Source organism: Orussus abietinus, unplaced genomic scaffold (assembly GCF_000612105.2).
Source record: "Orussus abietinus isolate OABI.00-Male unplaced genomic scaffold, Oabi_2.0 scaffold13, whole genome shotgun sequence".
Classification (NCBI taxonomy): Eukaryota; Metazoa; Arthropoda; class Insecta; order Hymenoptera; family Orussidae; genus Orussus; species Orussus abietinus.
The window spans coordinates 282,104-298,937 of record NW_019394887.1 but is presented as its reverse complement, the minus strand read 5'-3'; the positions used below and the strand labels follow the sequence as shown (position 1 = coordinate 298,937).

The following is a 16,834-nucleotide window of genomic DNA, read 5'->3' as shown; positions in this document are numbered from 1 at the left end:
TCTCGACGAAACGACAATTGGGGAGTGGGAATTACTTTTAATGATAAAATAGAGGAGAACCGCTCCGATTTCGCTGGTCTGTCTCGGAGCTTCTTAAAGCTCCTGAATCGGAAAGGAGGACTGGGTTAAAGCCAAGAAACGAGGAATGTAGGTCTCCGGCCTTTTTGTCGCTCTTAAATCTCGAAAAAAGAAAAGACTAAACGTGCCAGGAGGAGAAATAAATTATTCAGAAATAAAGGAAACCTTTTCTCTTTCCTTCCATTTTGTATACGGTACTTTAAAACTTCCAGTTTTACAGGTTCAGATCCGGACAATGGACTGGGTTAAAGCCAAGAAATGGGAAAAGTAGGTCTCCTGGATCGGTATCTTCAGGTTGTGCGAAAATAATGGGAAACGCCCGTGGGAAAACAATAAAATTTCTCTTCGCGGCCGGAAATATCTGCTCCTTACCTTTCGGAGATCTTTTCTTCGGGTCTTCGCAATATCGGAGAAAAATTCCGGACTAAGGGTGGAAAGCAGGAAAATTAGGGAGTATCTCTGCCGAGGTCTTCGATCTCTTTTCCTCCCCCAAATGAGAATGATTTTCCGGCTGCGAAAAATGTCTCTCTGCGTCGCTTCCTTTGATATGACTTTTTTATTAAACATCACATACTACGGCAAAATGGTTCCCACAAAAGTTTTTCAAAAAGATCCGATGGCCAACTTTTGTATGAACCATTTCTTCGTGGCGTGCCTCATTGAAGAGCGAATCGATGCGAACGACCTCGAAGGGGGCGAGGCCGGGGCTTGGGCAGTCCGGAAGTCCTCCAAAGTCCTTCGAGGAGGTGCACGAAATGCATCCTTCGGCGAGTCTGGACATTTGTCAAGGCAAGTCGCGAGTTGTCCGTAACTTGTACCGTCCCCCGCTTGTAAGGTTCACCCACTTAAACGTATAACGAGGCTTCTTTGGTCCTAGTCGCGGCTTAAAGGATAACGGCGGATGCAGCATCTGGAAACTCGCCAGAAGGACAGACAATCGTAAATCCTTACAACTACCGTGCCCGTGGCCGAGTCCTGGCAGGTTACGTCCCTGAGAGCCCCAATTGGCGGCGAAGATCAATTTTTAATTCCAAGTCCTACTTCGAAAAGATATCCCGAGGAAAGATCTCGGGATTTCTCTCCCACAGGACTCGGAATCCTTCTTCTAACGTCGATACAAATCTTACAAAGAGATTTATCTCTAATTCGATGTTACAGAAACCGTGAAAAATGGCCAATTATGTCTACAATTGCACACGTAAAATTTCTAGGATTATGCTCCTACTTTGCCCTTCTTCCAATTTAAGAGAAATAGCGTTTCGCTTTCCCGAGGCACATTAAGGCAAAGTGCTGATGACGTGGATGGACACGAGAGTGCCGATCCTGGTCATCCGGACCACGAAGAGACCCTGAAGACTGGTACGAGTATAAGTTCCTCTCGATAGTCCGTAGACCTCTCTTCAGGGTCCGACACGTTCCTCTTCGTTTATAGGGCGAAGATCAGCAGTCCTTCGAGGCAGTTAAACGCGTCCACATCTTCTCTTTTCTTTTAAGAAAGAAAAAGCGTTTCACCGTCACTGGGTACGTCAGGGTGAGGTGCTGACGGCGAAGGTTGACATAAGGGTGCTGTTGCTGGCGCTCATCCGAACCTTGTAGGGATCCCGAAGACCCCCGACACAGGCAGGATTCCTCTCGGCAATCCCGAGTCTTCTCTTCAAGGCTTGATAGACGTTCCTCTTCATGACGAAGAGAACGAAAATTAGCAGTCCTTGAAGACAGTTAAAAGCATCCGGTATATAGAAGAACTCTTCCTTCCACTGCAGGTTCGTCGCGTAGCGGTTCACGTGGAAGGACACCACTTCCAGGACCCAGGAAATCCCCATCACGGTGAACAGCTTCACGTTCATGATGAACCTGAAATCACGTAAACATTCTGTTTAATAAAAATTTCGATGACCCAAGCTTATGGCGTACAATTTTCATGTCGAGGGGCCTCTTAATCGCGGCGATGCTCGTCAGGAAAGTCGATGGTGCGGAATTAATTACTAGCGAGTTACATCGCAGGATCTGCTTGCTGGATCGAGTTTACACGACGTGTCTCTAGCGCTTCGTAACGACGTCACGTCCCAACTTCGTCCTGGACGTCGCGACGCCGCGTCTCTCCCCTACCCAGCAAGGATTCCCTTCCAGGATTTTACCCCGTCATCCTGTGCCTTGGATTTCGACCTAACACCCGCACCCTCTTAGAGAAAATTTCATTTTCCTCCTCCTCGTGGACGAGGGACAAAAATAACCGAACAAATAATCACAATACCATTCAATTAATCGTGCGAGGGGAAACGTTGTGACTAAAACCTGGCAAAAAGGGGAATGTAGAATTAACCCGGGGGCACCTTTTCACTCCGGGAGGAGGGACCTTGTTATTCCAGCTCGACGGCGATAACGCGGTTACGATAACTCGGGCATCCGCGGAGTTGTCGCCGAGGTACAACCTCGTTATCCGAGCCGAAGACCGCGGGCAAACCACCACGCTTTACGAGCAATAACCTCGCTAATTCAACCATCCTGGGGACTACCAATGCCGAGCCGAAGATATTACAGGAAGGACCCTCCACCCGGCTCTTTCGATAACGAACTCCCCTGTTTCCCTCGAAATTGTCTATTTTCATGTGCAAGTACTTTTCGGTATAGGGATTAATTTATCCGTTAATTAAGTCAAGACAAAAGAACAAACTTCGTCCGATCTGCCTGGAAGCGCCTGCTGCGAGGATCGGCAGGACCAGCCATGACTTTCCTTATCTCAGCCTTAACCTTGCTGCAGCTCACGGCCGTAAGGACGAAGAAGACGACGTTGGCCAGCAGCTGGATGGACAGGGGCCCCATAAAGAAAAGTATCTCCCCGATGTACCCCGGCGTCTCTGCAAATCAAACAGGAATAACAGTTACTTCCAGTTCGTGGGAAGTTGCCGCGCGGAAGAGCCGCAATACGGCCACGGTCCATTGCAAGGATTGCAGGGGAGTCCCCGAAAATAAATAGCCTGTTGCTGGGAAATCTACTGCCTGATTTCTCTCCAAGTTGCGCAAAGCTGCCGGAGTGATTCTAGTTGAATCCGAGCCACGAATGGGGATCTAACACCGGATGATCATCCTGGCTTTATTTCCACGCACCCCTTCCCCCGGAAATCTGCGGCCCTTGGATAACATCTGCGGGGAGATTTCCTCAGTTTTCCAGAGACTAGGGAATTAGCCTTCAAGTCTGTGCCCTTCTCCCGAATCCAAAACCACGACTCGTGAATTAGTCTGCCCTATCGATGCAAAAGACTCCCAAATCCAAGACCGGTCCCCTCCCCTGCACCAGGACACAATGGACTCGATTTAACCCCGTTTCCCCCGGCTCGACCCTACAGGTGGGGAATTTCATTAATTCCCTAGGTTCCTTCGACGTCCCCTTCCCTTGGGCTCGACCTCCGGAGGTCTGCGTCGTTTGTGCACCTCGAGATCGAAATACTAATGGGTGCCATTCTGCCTTCCAGCCGGCTCTTAATTTGCGCCTAATGAGACGTAATGACGCCCGAACGGAATACGTTCGATCGTCGACTCCCTTTCGAGCACTTTTCCATTGCGCCAGCTCGACTCGGCTTTGGTGTTGGGGTAGCCACCTCGAATACCTTGGCCGGGGCTCGTGGTAGTTACTCCGGGGAGGCTTCCGGGGAAGTTTCTCGGGGAAGTCGGGAACTTCGATTCCCGAAACTCGTTCGAAACCATTCCCGAGATTTCTGCTACCATTAGCGGCTCCCCTGCTGAAGGAACACTGTCCTCCGCTCGCACATTACTTCTACCTAATGGACGTGCCCTCGACATTGCCGAAGAGAAACTCCGGAGGAAGGGAAATTTCTTTCGAATTTCCCCCTTTCTCTCCTTCCTTTCTTTCGGAAGACTAACGTAAATGGAATACCACGATACTGCCGAAGAATACATTGAAACGATTTTCTACCTAATATCTTTGGATATCTAATGGAGCGCTCTGAAATATACGTATGTCTTGGAAAATTGAGAAAAGCTCACTCACGGGCGAAGAAACATCTCTCGGTGCCTATATTCGGCCTGAGATGTAGAGGTAAAATGTCCATGGAGTCCGCAAGTATCCCCAGACCGGTGATTCCCAGAGCGAGTCCCCAGGCATACGTGCAATAAGATAGGAACCTCTTCAGGTGATAATGCCTGTTGCTCCTTGGATTTCCAAACCTCTTCAGGCCCCTGAAAGCAAACCAACGCTCAAATCAAATCAAAATTGACAATGATTATACCTCTCGTAGAAATATTCTTTAAACGTTATCACGAGCATCTCTAGGTAAAACGCATCCTCGATACCGAGACGCAAATAAATGAATGTATAAAATGTTAAGAGCACGAATATCCAGAACTGTATTATGCAATCACCCCGTCAATTTATGTTAAGCATTTTCGCCCGAGGGAACGGCGGGAGTTTGATATTAAATTATACAGTATCGGTGCGCCGAAGTCGACGCGGGAACAATTTCGAGCCTCTCGCGAGATGCATCTTCGCTCTCCTCTCAGCCTCCGCGTAGAAACTCGAGAAGCTCCGGCTTGGTGAGGCTTAAAGCCCGGAGCTTCTTTTCTAAGAGGATCGCTCCTTGAAAACACAAACAGCGTTGTGCCGATGGAGGTTTTAAACGCGCCGCTCGTGCTATCAGATAAGAGACCCCGGAAGCCGATGCACTTAAATGCACTATTCCGCCCGGATTCTCTTCCCAAGGTCGTGTGCGCCATTTTCTCGAGAGGTTATAAGCAGACGCGTATCGTGAAAATTCCCGGGAAAATATACCGCGAAGGGAAAAAAAATCTCTAATCGAATCCACTTCATGGAAAGCTGAATTTTTTTTCCTTTTTTATCCGTGGGGGTAATTCATTCCTTTATCCATGCCAAGGTTTTGCTCATTTTCGCGACGCGAGGGTTTAATTGGAACTCATTCGTCAGCAATTTTACGATAAGGTGGAGATAGAAAGAGATAAATATGTAAGTTATTATAAAAAACATCGGTAATGAAGATTTTCATACCCGAAGGTTCGCCAAATGTCGAAGCACATGACATTCAGCCAGGAGAACGCCGAGAGGAAGAAGAAGAGCATGGAGTATCCTGCAATAAGAAAAAGAGAAAAGATTTTTCGACGGTGATTCTTTTTTTTTTTAAGGGAGAACGACGGCAAGGGGTCCCTAGGGATTTTCGAACGGGAACCTGGACGCGTTCTCCAGGGTACCGATCCCACCGTAAATTCCCCGTAACTCTCCATCGCCTCGTCGAAATGGGTCAGCTGTTTATCGTTTATCGGTACCTCGGCATTTATTAATCCCGGAAAATATCGGGAATGGTACAGAGTGTAGCCAGGAAAAAGGATCGACGATTAATCGCTTATCGGCGGCGGCCGTCGCTTAATTAATGCTCCCATCAGCAATAACCATTTTGGATCTGCCCCCGGTTATGATAGCACGATCGTAATCGTAATCCACCTCCGATGTATACATGTATACTATACATGTACGGTATACACGTATACTATATAGGGAATTTCGGGGGTGAGCACGTATGTACGTGTGATAATGTGGCATACTCCAATTCGGCAGAAATTTATGAGACTTCCGGGCGCCATTGTCCCTTCCGCCTGAAATTGTCAATTTCGGCGTCCTTTGAGAAAAATCTTTTTTTAAAAGACCCTCTACGTCCAAACTCTCGTACTTGAAAATCCGTCTTCAAAACTGTGACCCAATCATTTTTAATAACGTATCGTTCGTATAATTCGAATAATTCACAGACCTAAAGCCTTGCATCCCACACTCCAGTCGTGGGTTTCCAAATTAGGATCCCAATGGACGCTTTCCGGGGTTGCCAGGACAACGACGGTGTGACACACGTAAGCCATGAAGAGACTGGCCACGTGACACATGAGTGTCTTTCCGTGCAAATTTTGCAGAGATGGAAGACAAATGTAGACCAGAAGCGTCAACAGCAGAAATGTGCAGCTCGTCAGCTCCAGAGCTGCATTCACTCCGAACCTGCAAAAAAAAAAAATTCAATCGTTACATTTAACTGTCAAGAAAAAGAAAGAAATACACAAAGTGCGCATTCCAATTGGACCGAATCGGTCTCTACGAATTCCCGATTCATTCTCTCTTCTCTGTATTCCTGCTTATTATAAACACAGGCTGTTCTCCAGCTGGCAGACGCTGTTATTCCGATTTTATCGCGGGTTTAAACAAACCCCGTGCATACATCCCTCCGCTATTTAACCCACCTGAATGAAAATTATTACACCGAAGTGATTTTTCCACTTAAGAAATTGCATCCATTACGCCCACATTTTCATTCTAAAGACAGAGAATAAAGAAGAGAGGCTCCATTATTCTTTGAATTAACAAAACATTTCTCCGGTTTAACGACAATTATTTTCAGCGTACGAGCACTTGTCCGAGCCCTGGTAAAACTTTTTCCGGGAAAACTAATCGCGCCGATTAAATTCGTATAGAAAGAGTGGAAAGGCGGAAAAGTCGTCGGGGAATTATCTTCTCGTGGTCATCCCTCGCTTCCAGAGGGAATTCCGGGAGCGAAGCCGAGGGGCTCCTCCACGGGATAATCTCCCGACAAGAGTGGAACCGGATGGTCGAAGAAGGGAGTCCGTTTTAATGAATTCCCAGACGTCGAGGCGGAATTCGTCGCGGGCCTCGGCTCTAATGACACCATCGATTCACCCCGCTTAATTGAATCGTTAATTCTAATAAAGAAGCGAGCCCGTCCCGGAATGAACGTCTCGCCTTTTCCCAGCGAGTGCATCGTTCGCTCAAACTAGCCCTACGGAGTCTGGGAATTTATTAAATCCGCCATTCGAATCGCCGATAATACCTCCGTCCTCCTTGGATTTTCCATGCCTAAACCGGGAGCTTCCTTCTCGTTTAACCGATTGAAAACATTTCAATAAGACTAATCCATGAATATTATATCCCAAATGCCGGAAATTATAACCCATTTATAGCATCGAAGAGGCTAACGCGTTTTCGAAGTCAGGATTCCAAGATGGCGGCGTCCTGTATCGAAATCGACAGAAGCGAAATCGGCGCTCGTTAGTCTCCTTTAAGGCGCCTTCGAGTCCCCGGAAGGACTCGGAGTTTCCTCGATCCCTCGGATCAAAGTGTCGGGGGAATTCAACCACGAAGCCGTGGATCAATCGAGCTAATAGGTGGTTAATCGATCGATTCGTACCGCGTGGCCGAGGTCTCGTAGACGGAGGGCTCGGGAAAGCAGACGAACGGGTAGAGGCCCTCCCGGAACTCCGAGTTGTTGTAGAACATGTCCATGCAGTGTTCCTGGTGGTCGAAGGTCTTGTAGGTGGGCACGTAGACGTGGCCCCGGCTCGTCATGTGCCACCTTTCCTCGGGGAGGGTCGGGTACATCCCGTGTTTGCAAGGTTTGCCCACCAGAACTCCGTAACCTGCCCAAATCGGAAGGAAATGGCCTCGTTAATGCTCGTCATTGGCGAGAAAGAGATGCGCCCTTACCATCTCGAAGATGACTCAAGGGTCACTCCATATATCGAAACGTCAAAATATTGACAAAAACCTTTCCAAATTTACACGAGATACCTAAAAACGGAATGGTCCCTTACCAGCCGAGACGTCGAAGACATCGTCCTCGGAGACGTTTTGCGAGAAATTCACCAGCTCTTGGTGGAGCCTCTCGGAGGTCGCGGAGCTCGGAAGAGGGCGACACTCGTTGAAAAAAAGCGCCTGGTCCTCGGGACAGCATTTCCGGAGACAGGCGTGTTCCAGACAAAATTCAGGAGTGGAGCAGACCCTTGCCACCAGGAGCCCTCCCGAGGAACTCCGATCCAGACATCCGGTGCTCTCCGTCAGCGTCAGCTCGGCCGATGACGTCACCTAAAAGACGCGAGATCCGCTATTAGAAATGATAAACCGGGCCGCCTTCCCGGAAATCCTCGTTTCGGCTTTCCGGGACCTGCTCTTCCTGCCCGTTGTCATTTTTATCGAAACGACTTCCCATCGTTCGCGGCCGGCATCATATCCTTCTACGTGTTCGCGGATGTACTTGGCGCGACACTCTACCGAGTTCCCCGACCACGAGCCGAAAGAATTCCCAACTGGGAGACGAATTCAATGACGTATCGGATTCCCGAGGAGGAATTCGTGAGCGTCGAGTTCCTAATTGCGGCATTACTTATGTTGGCCGAATTACGTAAGAGTTATTTAATCACCCCGACACGCAATATCCTCGCTCGGGATTGTCCGTTGTCTTGGCTGCGCAAATATTAAAATCAATAGGACGATATAGAAGTCGGCTCGAATGGGTATCACGTAAGACTCGCGGAAATGACCCGACCGAGGTTGTTCCTCCTCAGGATCGCGTTTAGAGGTCCAGGAGCCCCTTCGATGGCGTATTCGAAGAATTTCATAAAGACTCGGGTCAGGGTTCAGACATTCCCTCGCGGTTCGACGAAATCGAGGAAACGGACTCCAAGAGCCTTAAGGCGACGTGAAAGCTCGCTTATCACCCTTATCTCGTATGAAATATTTTCAGTTTAAAATCTCCCTAGATTCCCGAAAGTTCCCCAGGTTTTCCTGAATTTCTCTAGAGTTTGCCGAGTTTCCTCGGGTTCCTCGACCCGATGACAGAGTCGCGGAGGCGATAACCGACCGGGCCGTCAATCGATGAACCGACAATATCCAAGTTCCCTTTGTTGGCAGCCTGGTTCTCTTCTGGCTCGCGGAGGAACGAAGGAACTTCGGAAACTACATGTACCATTTCGCACACGTAATAGCGGGTACGCGAGAGGAATATCAATACGCTTGACGTATCAGATTTCACTTTGCACGAGTGGACGGTAAAACACGGGGAACGGAGCCGACCACCGTCCAGTTTTCACGGCTCGATAAAAAAGGTAATCCTATCACCCTGGAGCAGCCTTGCCCAGTTGCCGAAATAAGAACTCGCGCGTCGGCAGCGCCACTCAATTGGAGCTACGATGAATCCAGAATTTCAGAATCCACGACTCAAATGAAAAAACACGAGTGACATTGACGTTCATACGTTATTCATATTTAGAATGGAGATTCGTCGTCTTGCATCGCGACTCGTAGCGAAAATAAAACCCCCTTTTTCATTTTATATCCAACTTACGGTCCCAACGGGGATACGATTTATAAAAAATAACCAATATTTGGAGTAACCGCATCGCGGCGACCCGTAGAAATCAATCCATCGACTATCCCGGCGGGTGTTATTGTTTTAAACGGGAACGTGAAAACGAGCGGCTGGCCGAGATCGCCGGTTTAGGGGATCCCCGTTTTTTATGACGCCCTTCCGAGCTCGTCGGGTTTACGGCCCTGAGCCCTGCCCACGTTTTCCCAGCCGATGAGCCGAGTTTGTTTGCCCTGCAAACTTCGGCCGACTTTTTGCTCGGCTGATCGGCGCCGTTTAGGACGTCGAGAAACGATCGGCCATTTGCTAACTTCCTCCCGCGTGTACTTGCAAATCTCCTCCGTGCAAACTTAAGCGTAATTATTTACTCGTCAACCCGAAAGAACCTCCCACGAGTGATTTGTCTTGATCGTTGGTATTTAACTCTCCCCCTTGTGTAAATCGAGGAAGGCAATGCGCTCGTTTTTTTTTTTTTCTTATGCCACTTTTCCCGTTTTCCCGGCTTTTTGCGTTCTCCATCCGCTACACCTTGTTCGGCGGATCGAGAAACGAGGAAGGTGATTCAGAGAGACCGATTCGTCGAAAAGGCCGATCTCGCGGAGGCGAGACCTCGATTTTAATCACCGCTTCCTCGAGATGCATTTTCCGCGAGCAGCCGCTCGGAACGAAAAGCGTTAATCACGGGCAAAACTGAAATGTCGTTTGCACAACAAGGAGCCAAAGATGACCGTGAGAAACCCGTTCCGATTCAAGATGGCGGCCCCATGAACGCCTCGAAAAGGCTCAAGGAAAACAAACGTAAACCCGCCGCTTGAGACCTCTCCGAGATTAACAAGATTAACGTCGTAACTTAGTTTCTTCATACGGGATATTTCCGTTCATTTCATACGGGATGAATATTTTATTATTAGCATTTTCTAACCTGCAGGCCATTGTTCACGAAGGTGACATCGGTGGCGTTGATCTCGTGATCAACAATGGCATTTTCGCACCGAGGGGGTCCTTTTGAGACCGCCAAAATCACTGAAAAAGGATTGAACGTTCCCTAAAACTAATTTTCGAAATTCATAAAATTAGCCATATTTCCTGCACAATTACCGCCATCCTTTATAGCGCCCTCGACAAAGGGAAGTTCCTCCAGCCAAGAAGACTCCTCCCGAAGAACGGACACGCAAGCCTTCCTGTCAACACTGAAGACCTCCCCAAAACCACAACACTTCCTGACGCTCAAAATCCGGGGAGAGGAAAAACCACCCTGACTTTCATTACCCCCCCTACACTGTAAAACCACAGGATAACTGTTATTAAGAGCTCGAAACAAAACATCCACGCAAGCGTCGTCAAAGACGCCATCTTTGGCGTCCTCGAACTTCGAGACGCCGAGTTCTGCAGCCGCCCTGCAGACCGGAAGTCCGACAATTTCCGGTCCCAGGACGACTTCCGAGGCATCAGGGGGTGCAGGGGCGCAGGAAAATCCTGCAGCATCCGGGATCAACACTTGGTCAGGGTCGCAACACTTCCCCAGCGGAGATGTCTGAGCTATTCGACCCTGAAGAGCGCCCAGAAGAAGCGCCAATTTCAACGGCCATCCTCGGCGAAGGTCGCACTTGCGCCAGGTCGTCATGGCGGATTTTCCAGCTGCACCTTCGGGAATTTATTCCGAAATGCGTGTATCCTGGGTCCTCTAGCCTCGGGCCTCAAAGCGGTGGCGTTTCGTCATTTTTCATTTGATCTCGCCTCTCCAACGGCACTCGACCCGCTTCGGGGACTCAAATAAATGCTCGGCTTGCTCCCGCGTCCATATTGCGCGTCACTTTCTCTGGTTCCCTTTCCCCATGACCCCTTTCACCCCGAGTTTCAACCCTTTGAACCCCCGGCTAAGCCGAAAACGAGCAGCGGGTTCCTCGGCGACGATCGGGCTTCTTCCTTGACGTTAACTCTCTTATCCTGGACCGAGGATGCTGGGTCTCATTTTTTTTCTCTTGCGTCCACCTCGTCCTTAATTCGTTCAACCGGTCCTTATTGCGTTGAACTCGTACTCATTCTCATTTATCCAATGCCAAAAAAAAAATATACATGTATAAACCCCGACATTCATCGAACTATCCACATCTCAGGCCTCTTATCATACGTCCACTTCATCGTATCATACATTGTACATTTATAAATTCACTCCCTCCACGATCCTCTCAACACTCCCATACGAATCTCCTCTCCCGAACTCCTTCCATCCCCTCTACCCACTTTTTAACTCCTACCATTATGAAAAAATTGTATTGTACAAATTAAACCTTTATTCTCTTCAAGAATATCCACACACGCGTTCGCGTTTAATTCCGCTCGAATTGATATAATTTTCATCAATTAAAGCCCAATTAATCCCTTCGAGCGTATCGGCACGTATGCGCAGGATTAACTTTAAAATTTGCGGAGTTATTTTTACTCCATTAAGCGTAACGAAGTGGAAGATTAAATCGCGTTGAAAAAAAAACTCGCCTCTGGAGAGATTAAATTATGGAGGCTGCGATTCTCTCTGTCCTCGAACGGACACTTCTGATTACTTCCTTCTCCTGGATTTTCGAGGCGTAGAAGACGTTTACCGAATTTCTTTGGCCTCTCAGTCGATTCGATAAACAAGAGAAACAAGAGAAACAAGGGAACAAGGAAGCATCGCGATTGGTCGACCGAACGATTCACTTCCTCGTCGCCGGTTTCTCGTCCTCGGATTTAAATTCCAGATTTTCTTCCTTCTCGGGTTTATAGTCACTTGATTGGAGATTAAACCGGTAATGGAAATCGTTAGATAATTCGCATAGGGATTAACATACATGGGATAGGCATTAATAAAATATCTCCGCGTTTTTCCAATCCTCTCAACTGCCGGTTAATCGCCTCTTGCGGATTTTTTTTCCCTCGGTGTTAGTTTTCTCAAGTGGACTGGAAAACTCTGCTTTACTTTTCTCGAGCTTTCCTTGCGTCCCTGAATAATATTTCCGAATTCATTATCTTCTTCTCGCGAATTCCTCTTCTCTTATGTTAATCGCGATTCTTCTGTTTCTTCTCATCACTGTTGTATTATTTCTTGATTGCATAAACTGGCATTATTAACACGCGTAATCGCGATTCTTCCCATTGAGTCAGTCTTTATTTTCCCAGGGTAATTTCAGAGGGCGAAAATAGTTCCCGGGGCTCTTCATCGCTGCTTCTTTTCTCCGCTTCGATTTATTTTCTTCCGGAAAAATCGGTGAAAGTTAACTTTCTGGTATATATCCTCTCGTAAACATCTTCAAAGTTTAACTCCGATACCTCGCTTCAAAGCATTATCAGAAAAGATGACTTCTCTCTTCACACGAAATTCTCCATTGAAGAAGACCTCGAGCCTCGTCCACTCTTCTTGTTCAAGATCACGAACTTTGCTCTATCCGTAATAAAAAAAATTCAGACAAAAGAAGGGCGATAACTCATTTCATGGTTCGATCGGCAGAAGAAGCGCCTTTCTCTCCTGGCCTCGTCCTCGGCATTCCGAAATTCCCGGGGAAAAACAACGGTTTATTATATAACGAGGATGGATCGAGCCGATGGTTCGCGATCAATGGGCTGCCGACCCTGAATTTCCGTCTCCCCTCGTTCCCCGTGAAAACTAATGGCAGGAAACGGGAACGAAGCTGATTAGCGAGCGAGCACGAGCCCTCGAAGTCCCGAAATTGCGAGGATCCCCTCCGTGGGATCGATTCGGCGAACTTGAAGAGCCCTACCGAGGATAATTGCCTAATTGCCTGGCGAAAAGTCCACGTCTTCCGGGCCCGGATCTAACCTAACCTGGAATCCGGGGATCGGAATGGCCCGAGGGAACTCGCGGACACGCCGGATAGAACCGGCGACCGGTCGAGACTAATTCGCTGACAAGAACGCTGCGTGTACGACACGCACTCGCTCTTCCACCGGCTCTCGGGATCCCCTCCACTTCCAGTTCCCTTTTTCCACCTTCGCCGGGAAGGAAAATGACCTTACCCCCTCCGTTCCCCAGAAATTAGTTGACATTTCCTCGATCATACACCTGGCTGTTCATCTAACTTTCCGCGAGGGGTTTTTCGCGCTCGTCGCCTCCCCGAGAACGCGGGCGATCCCCGATACCTCGAATCCTTATCGGACCAGCCGACGGCGTGGGTGTCGGGTTCTTCTGGAAACGAGGCGGGGAACGATTACTCTTGGGAGGCGACCGAGTACACAAAGGATTCTCTTCAAAGGTTAAAGCCCGAACGTGTTTTGCGATCGGACCGACCGAGAAGACTTCCCTAGGCGGTGTTCTTCGTCTACAATTTCTTGCGAGGTGCCGTCGCCCTCTGATCGAGGAATCCTGGGAGGAACTAAGGATATCGAATTGTATTCAATATGCCACCTTCGGGAAGACTCCGGATTACTCCCTAGGAGCATGCAAGGATATTTAGTCACCCAGGATGATTAATTAAGACGCTCCTCGACGACCCGTTTCCACGGGACCTTCCTGCCCCTTGTCGTACCTAAACGAGCCCTGTCATCGCAGGAGACGTCTTCTTTGCGGCCTGTTGAAGAACATCCCGTGGGTTACCCTGCCCCTCCCGGATGCAAATTTATCATTGAAATACCTAAATCGTTTAAATGTCCCGATCGTTCGAATGTCCCAGGTTATACGATCGCATCTATAGAAATTATTCGCTGCTCCCAGGAATTATTATTCGGGGGTGAATAAAGTAAAAATCGACAATTCGTTAATAACGTCGTTCCACGCCAGTCGCACGTATCTCGCCACGTGCGGAGCACATTTACGAGGAAGTAACGAAGGCCCACCGGTCCTCGTAAAATTCTAAAGGCATCCATGAACTCTCGAGAAGTCCCGGAGACATAAAGTCTTCGGAGGTCTCCTCGATATCAGAAATTGGCCTCCGCGAGGAGGACGAAATTGCTCGAAGAGGGTCGTATATTTTCCACTGCTCGCAGGTGTTACCGCAAATGTCACGGGAATATCAAGATGCTGTCAATTCCCTGGCACAAAATGTATCCGTCGCGAAACTCTGTCCCGAGTCATTCCACCGGGACATTTCGGAGCCTCGAATGGAGAAAGCCGAGGAGGATCCTTTGCGATCCGAGGACAAAATCGTAAGAGATTACGCCGTAAAGAGGTCGTCGCGTATAAACCGTCCTGAAGGGAGTTTATATATACGGGGAAATCGCCGGCAACCCGAGGCGTTTCCAGGGGAAGATAATGGCGGGTGCAGCCGCCGATAAATAGAGAAGACGTATTCCTCGGTACCTAGGGCTCGGAGAGCCATCTTCGCCTCGCCAGACGAATATCGGGCCTTACGAGGTGGCCTTTACTATCTCTAACGGAGTACCGATCCTTCGGCCGGTTTATTAAGGCGGCCGCGATTAGGTTTATTAAGGCACCCGTTAAGAGGATTATCCTTAGACAACCGGCGAACCGGGGAGGGAAGATCCAATTTAGCGATTTAACGCGAAACAGACGCATTCCGTCCGAATGAACGACTTCGCGACGCTCCGAATGCGCCAGGTGCTGCATTTACACGTGACTAAAACTCAGGAGGTGAAACGCTTCGTGAAATATTTTTCCCGGGGAGTATAGCACGCCTCGCAGCTGTGAAACGTAATCCTAAAGTATTTTCTTTTTTTTCCTTACTCTCCCCCAGGACTCGGTCGACCTCGGGGATGGAAAAGGAGAAGCCGTTCGGATCCCGAAAAAGGAAAAGAAAAGTGACGGCGCGCCGACGGAGATCCGATATCGAGGGGAGAGAAAGAAGGCCGTCGGGTCCTACGGGTTTGCGGAATCGCCGCCGAGGAGACGTCGAAAAGACATCGAAAAGACCTCCAAAAGACGGCGAAAATAGAGGGAGGGATTCGCCGAGACGCGTAACTCTTGCATCCTTCCATGACAAACGCGTGACGTGATCTCCCAATGGAATTTTTTATCGCGACCTTGCTCCAGAACCCATCCCCCCATTTTATTCCCCGTTACATTTAAAAGGTATACAGAAAAGCTGCGCACATATTTTATCGCATACGCATTTAAATATTGTTCCAGGGCAACGTTCCAGAGATTTATCGACGGTCGAGGCATCCAGGGAAGAATTTCCGTCGAGGTAAGGAAGGGGTTTCTTTGTGGCCAGGGCGAATGTCCCGGGATGTCCTTTCTCGGTCCCGGAGGGAGATTCGAAGGAGAAGGACCTCGGGAATGTGCTCTTCGTTCCCAGGAAGGCCGCACAAAGCGAAACTTCCTAACTCTCGTGATCCCGTCTATTCATAGAGACCGACGACGGTTTATTTGAGCGTCGTGCCCGGGTTCTCAACTTTGCTCCTGCCGTTTAGCCCGTAAAGGGATACCGTCCCGCGACTCGGAGACGGTCCTTTAAACGTCCGAATCTCGAGGCAAATGGGGCAAACGAATCCTCTTCTAACGTGTCGAGAACCAACGAGGCGAAATCGACGAGGGTATCTTTCTCAATCGATTGCGTAGAGATCATTTTACGAGCGAGTTCGGTTCCCGACAGGAAATAAAAAATGGCGCCGGCCTTCGGCGACCTCGACGCAGTTCTCGAAAAAAAAAAAAAAAATATTCCGGGCACTGTTCTAATTTATTCCAGTCCAGAGGGGACTCGATGAATTTCTGTCGATCTCTGAAAATTCTACGAGATGACTCAGCCCGCGAAGCGACTAGCGATTAGGGGGGAACCGATAACCTTCGCTCGTTATTAATGACCGCCAGCTGACCGGGACTCCGAAAAACGAGGGCAAATCGTAGCGGGTGAAAAACATTTCGAAAACTCGGCTATCCCAGATCGGACGACGAGGCGCAATTTGCGATCCACGGGAAATAATTTCAATTCGTCCGGCATTTTTTCGGGTTACTCGGGTTTCGAGTTTCCGGGCTTGCCGCATCGCCTGCAGCTGCAAGTGCATCCACGGGTGCCGTTTTTCGACCGAGAAGAGCGCACGCGCTGCGTCGGACGACCCAATTATCATTTGGATAATTATTCCGGGCAGCGGCCCTCCCTTCGGCGCGCTCGGCCACGCCGGCTTTTAAGCGGCGCTTTCGAACGCTTCCGAACGCTTTCGGAACGAGAGGAAGAGTGGAGTCCCGTCCCTGCGGACCGCCGCGAGAGCTCCGGCAAAATCCGTATGGATTTTCCGCGATTATCCGAGCTCGCCCGACGTCCGCCCTTACGGCGACTCGCCGCACGCGGAACGTCACCCTTCCGGTGACTTCTTGCAGGGCAGAGTTACCTACGTTGCAGTTTTCCGATACTCTTCCTAAATATTCACGTGGTATCGATTCAAGAATCTTACGGATATTCCTCTCTTGGCTCTCTACGCGGCAACGAAGATACGACACGCTCCTCTTTTTCGCGTGGTTAGGGGAAATGTGGAAAAATAGTCTTATTTCGTTTTTAATAAAAATCTTAGTCTATCGATCAGAAAATACCACTTTTAGCGAACGAGCGACCCTCGCTCGTGTTACTCTCGCAAAATAAGGTTCTGAAAATGATCAAGCGATAATGCATCCGTTAGTTCGGAGATTTGCTGCCAGATGGGAGCAC

At 48.9% G+C, this 16,834-nt stretch overlaps 1 protein-coding gene across 1 annotated transcript; it reads right to left on the bottom strand.

Annotated features, from left to right (window-relative positions):
• Positions 1-345: 345 nt before the first annotated feature.
• On the bottom strand, positions 346-13,109 carry LOC105696832 (G-protein coupled receptor Mth2). The gene is made up of 9 exons (XM_012419598.2): positions 10,344-13,109; positions 10,168-10,268; positions 7,696-7,966; positions 7,293-7,521; positions 5,853-6,091; positions 5,099-5,177; positions 4,088-4,275; positions 2,753-2,936; positions 346-1,932 (listed from the first exon to the last, which is right to left on the bottom strand). Exons 1-9 carry the CDS (start codon positions 10,867-10,869, stop codon positions 1,605-1,607), a joined length of 2,145 nt encoding a protein of 714 aa, XP_012275021.1. The 5' UTR covers positions 10,870-13,109; the 3' UTR covers positions 346-1,604.
• Positions 13,110-16,834: the final 3,725 nt, after the last annotated feature.

What these genes read in the sequence shown, in the direction of transcription:
- LOC105696832 (XM_012419598.2), bottom strand. Translation starts at nt 10,869, where the DNA reads ATGACGACCTGGCGCAAGTGCGACCTTCGCCGAGGATGGCCGTTGAAA. An exon ending in TGTGGGATGCAAGGCTTTAG is followed by an intron (nt 5,178 to 5,852) that starts GTCTGTGAATTA and finishes TTCTTATTGCAG; the next exon opens with GATACTCCATGCTCTTCTTC. An exon ending in GACATTTGGCGAACCTTCGG is followed by an intron (nt 4,276 to 5,098) that starts GTATGAAAATCT and finishes GTTTGCTTTCAG; the next exon opens with GGGCCTGAAGAGGTTTGGAA.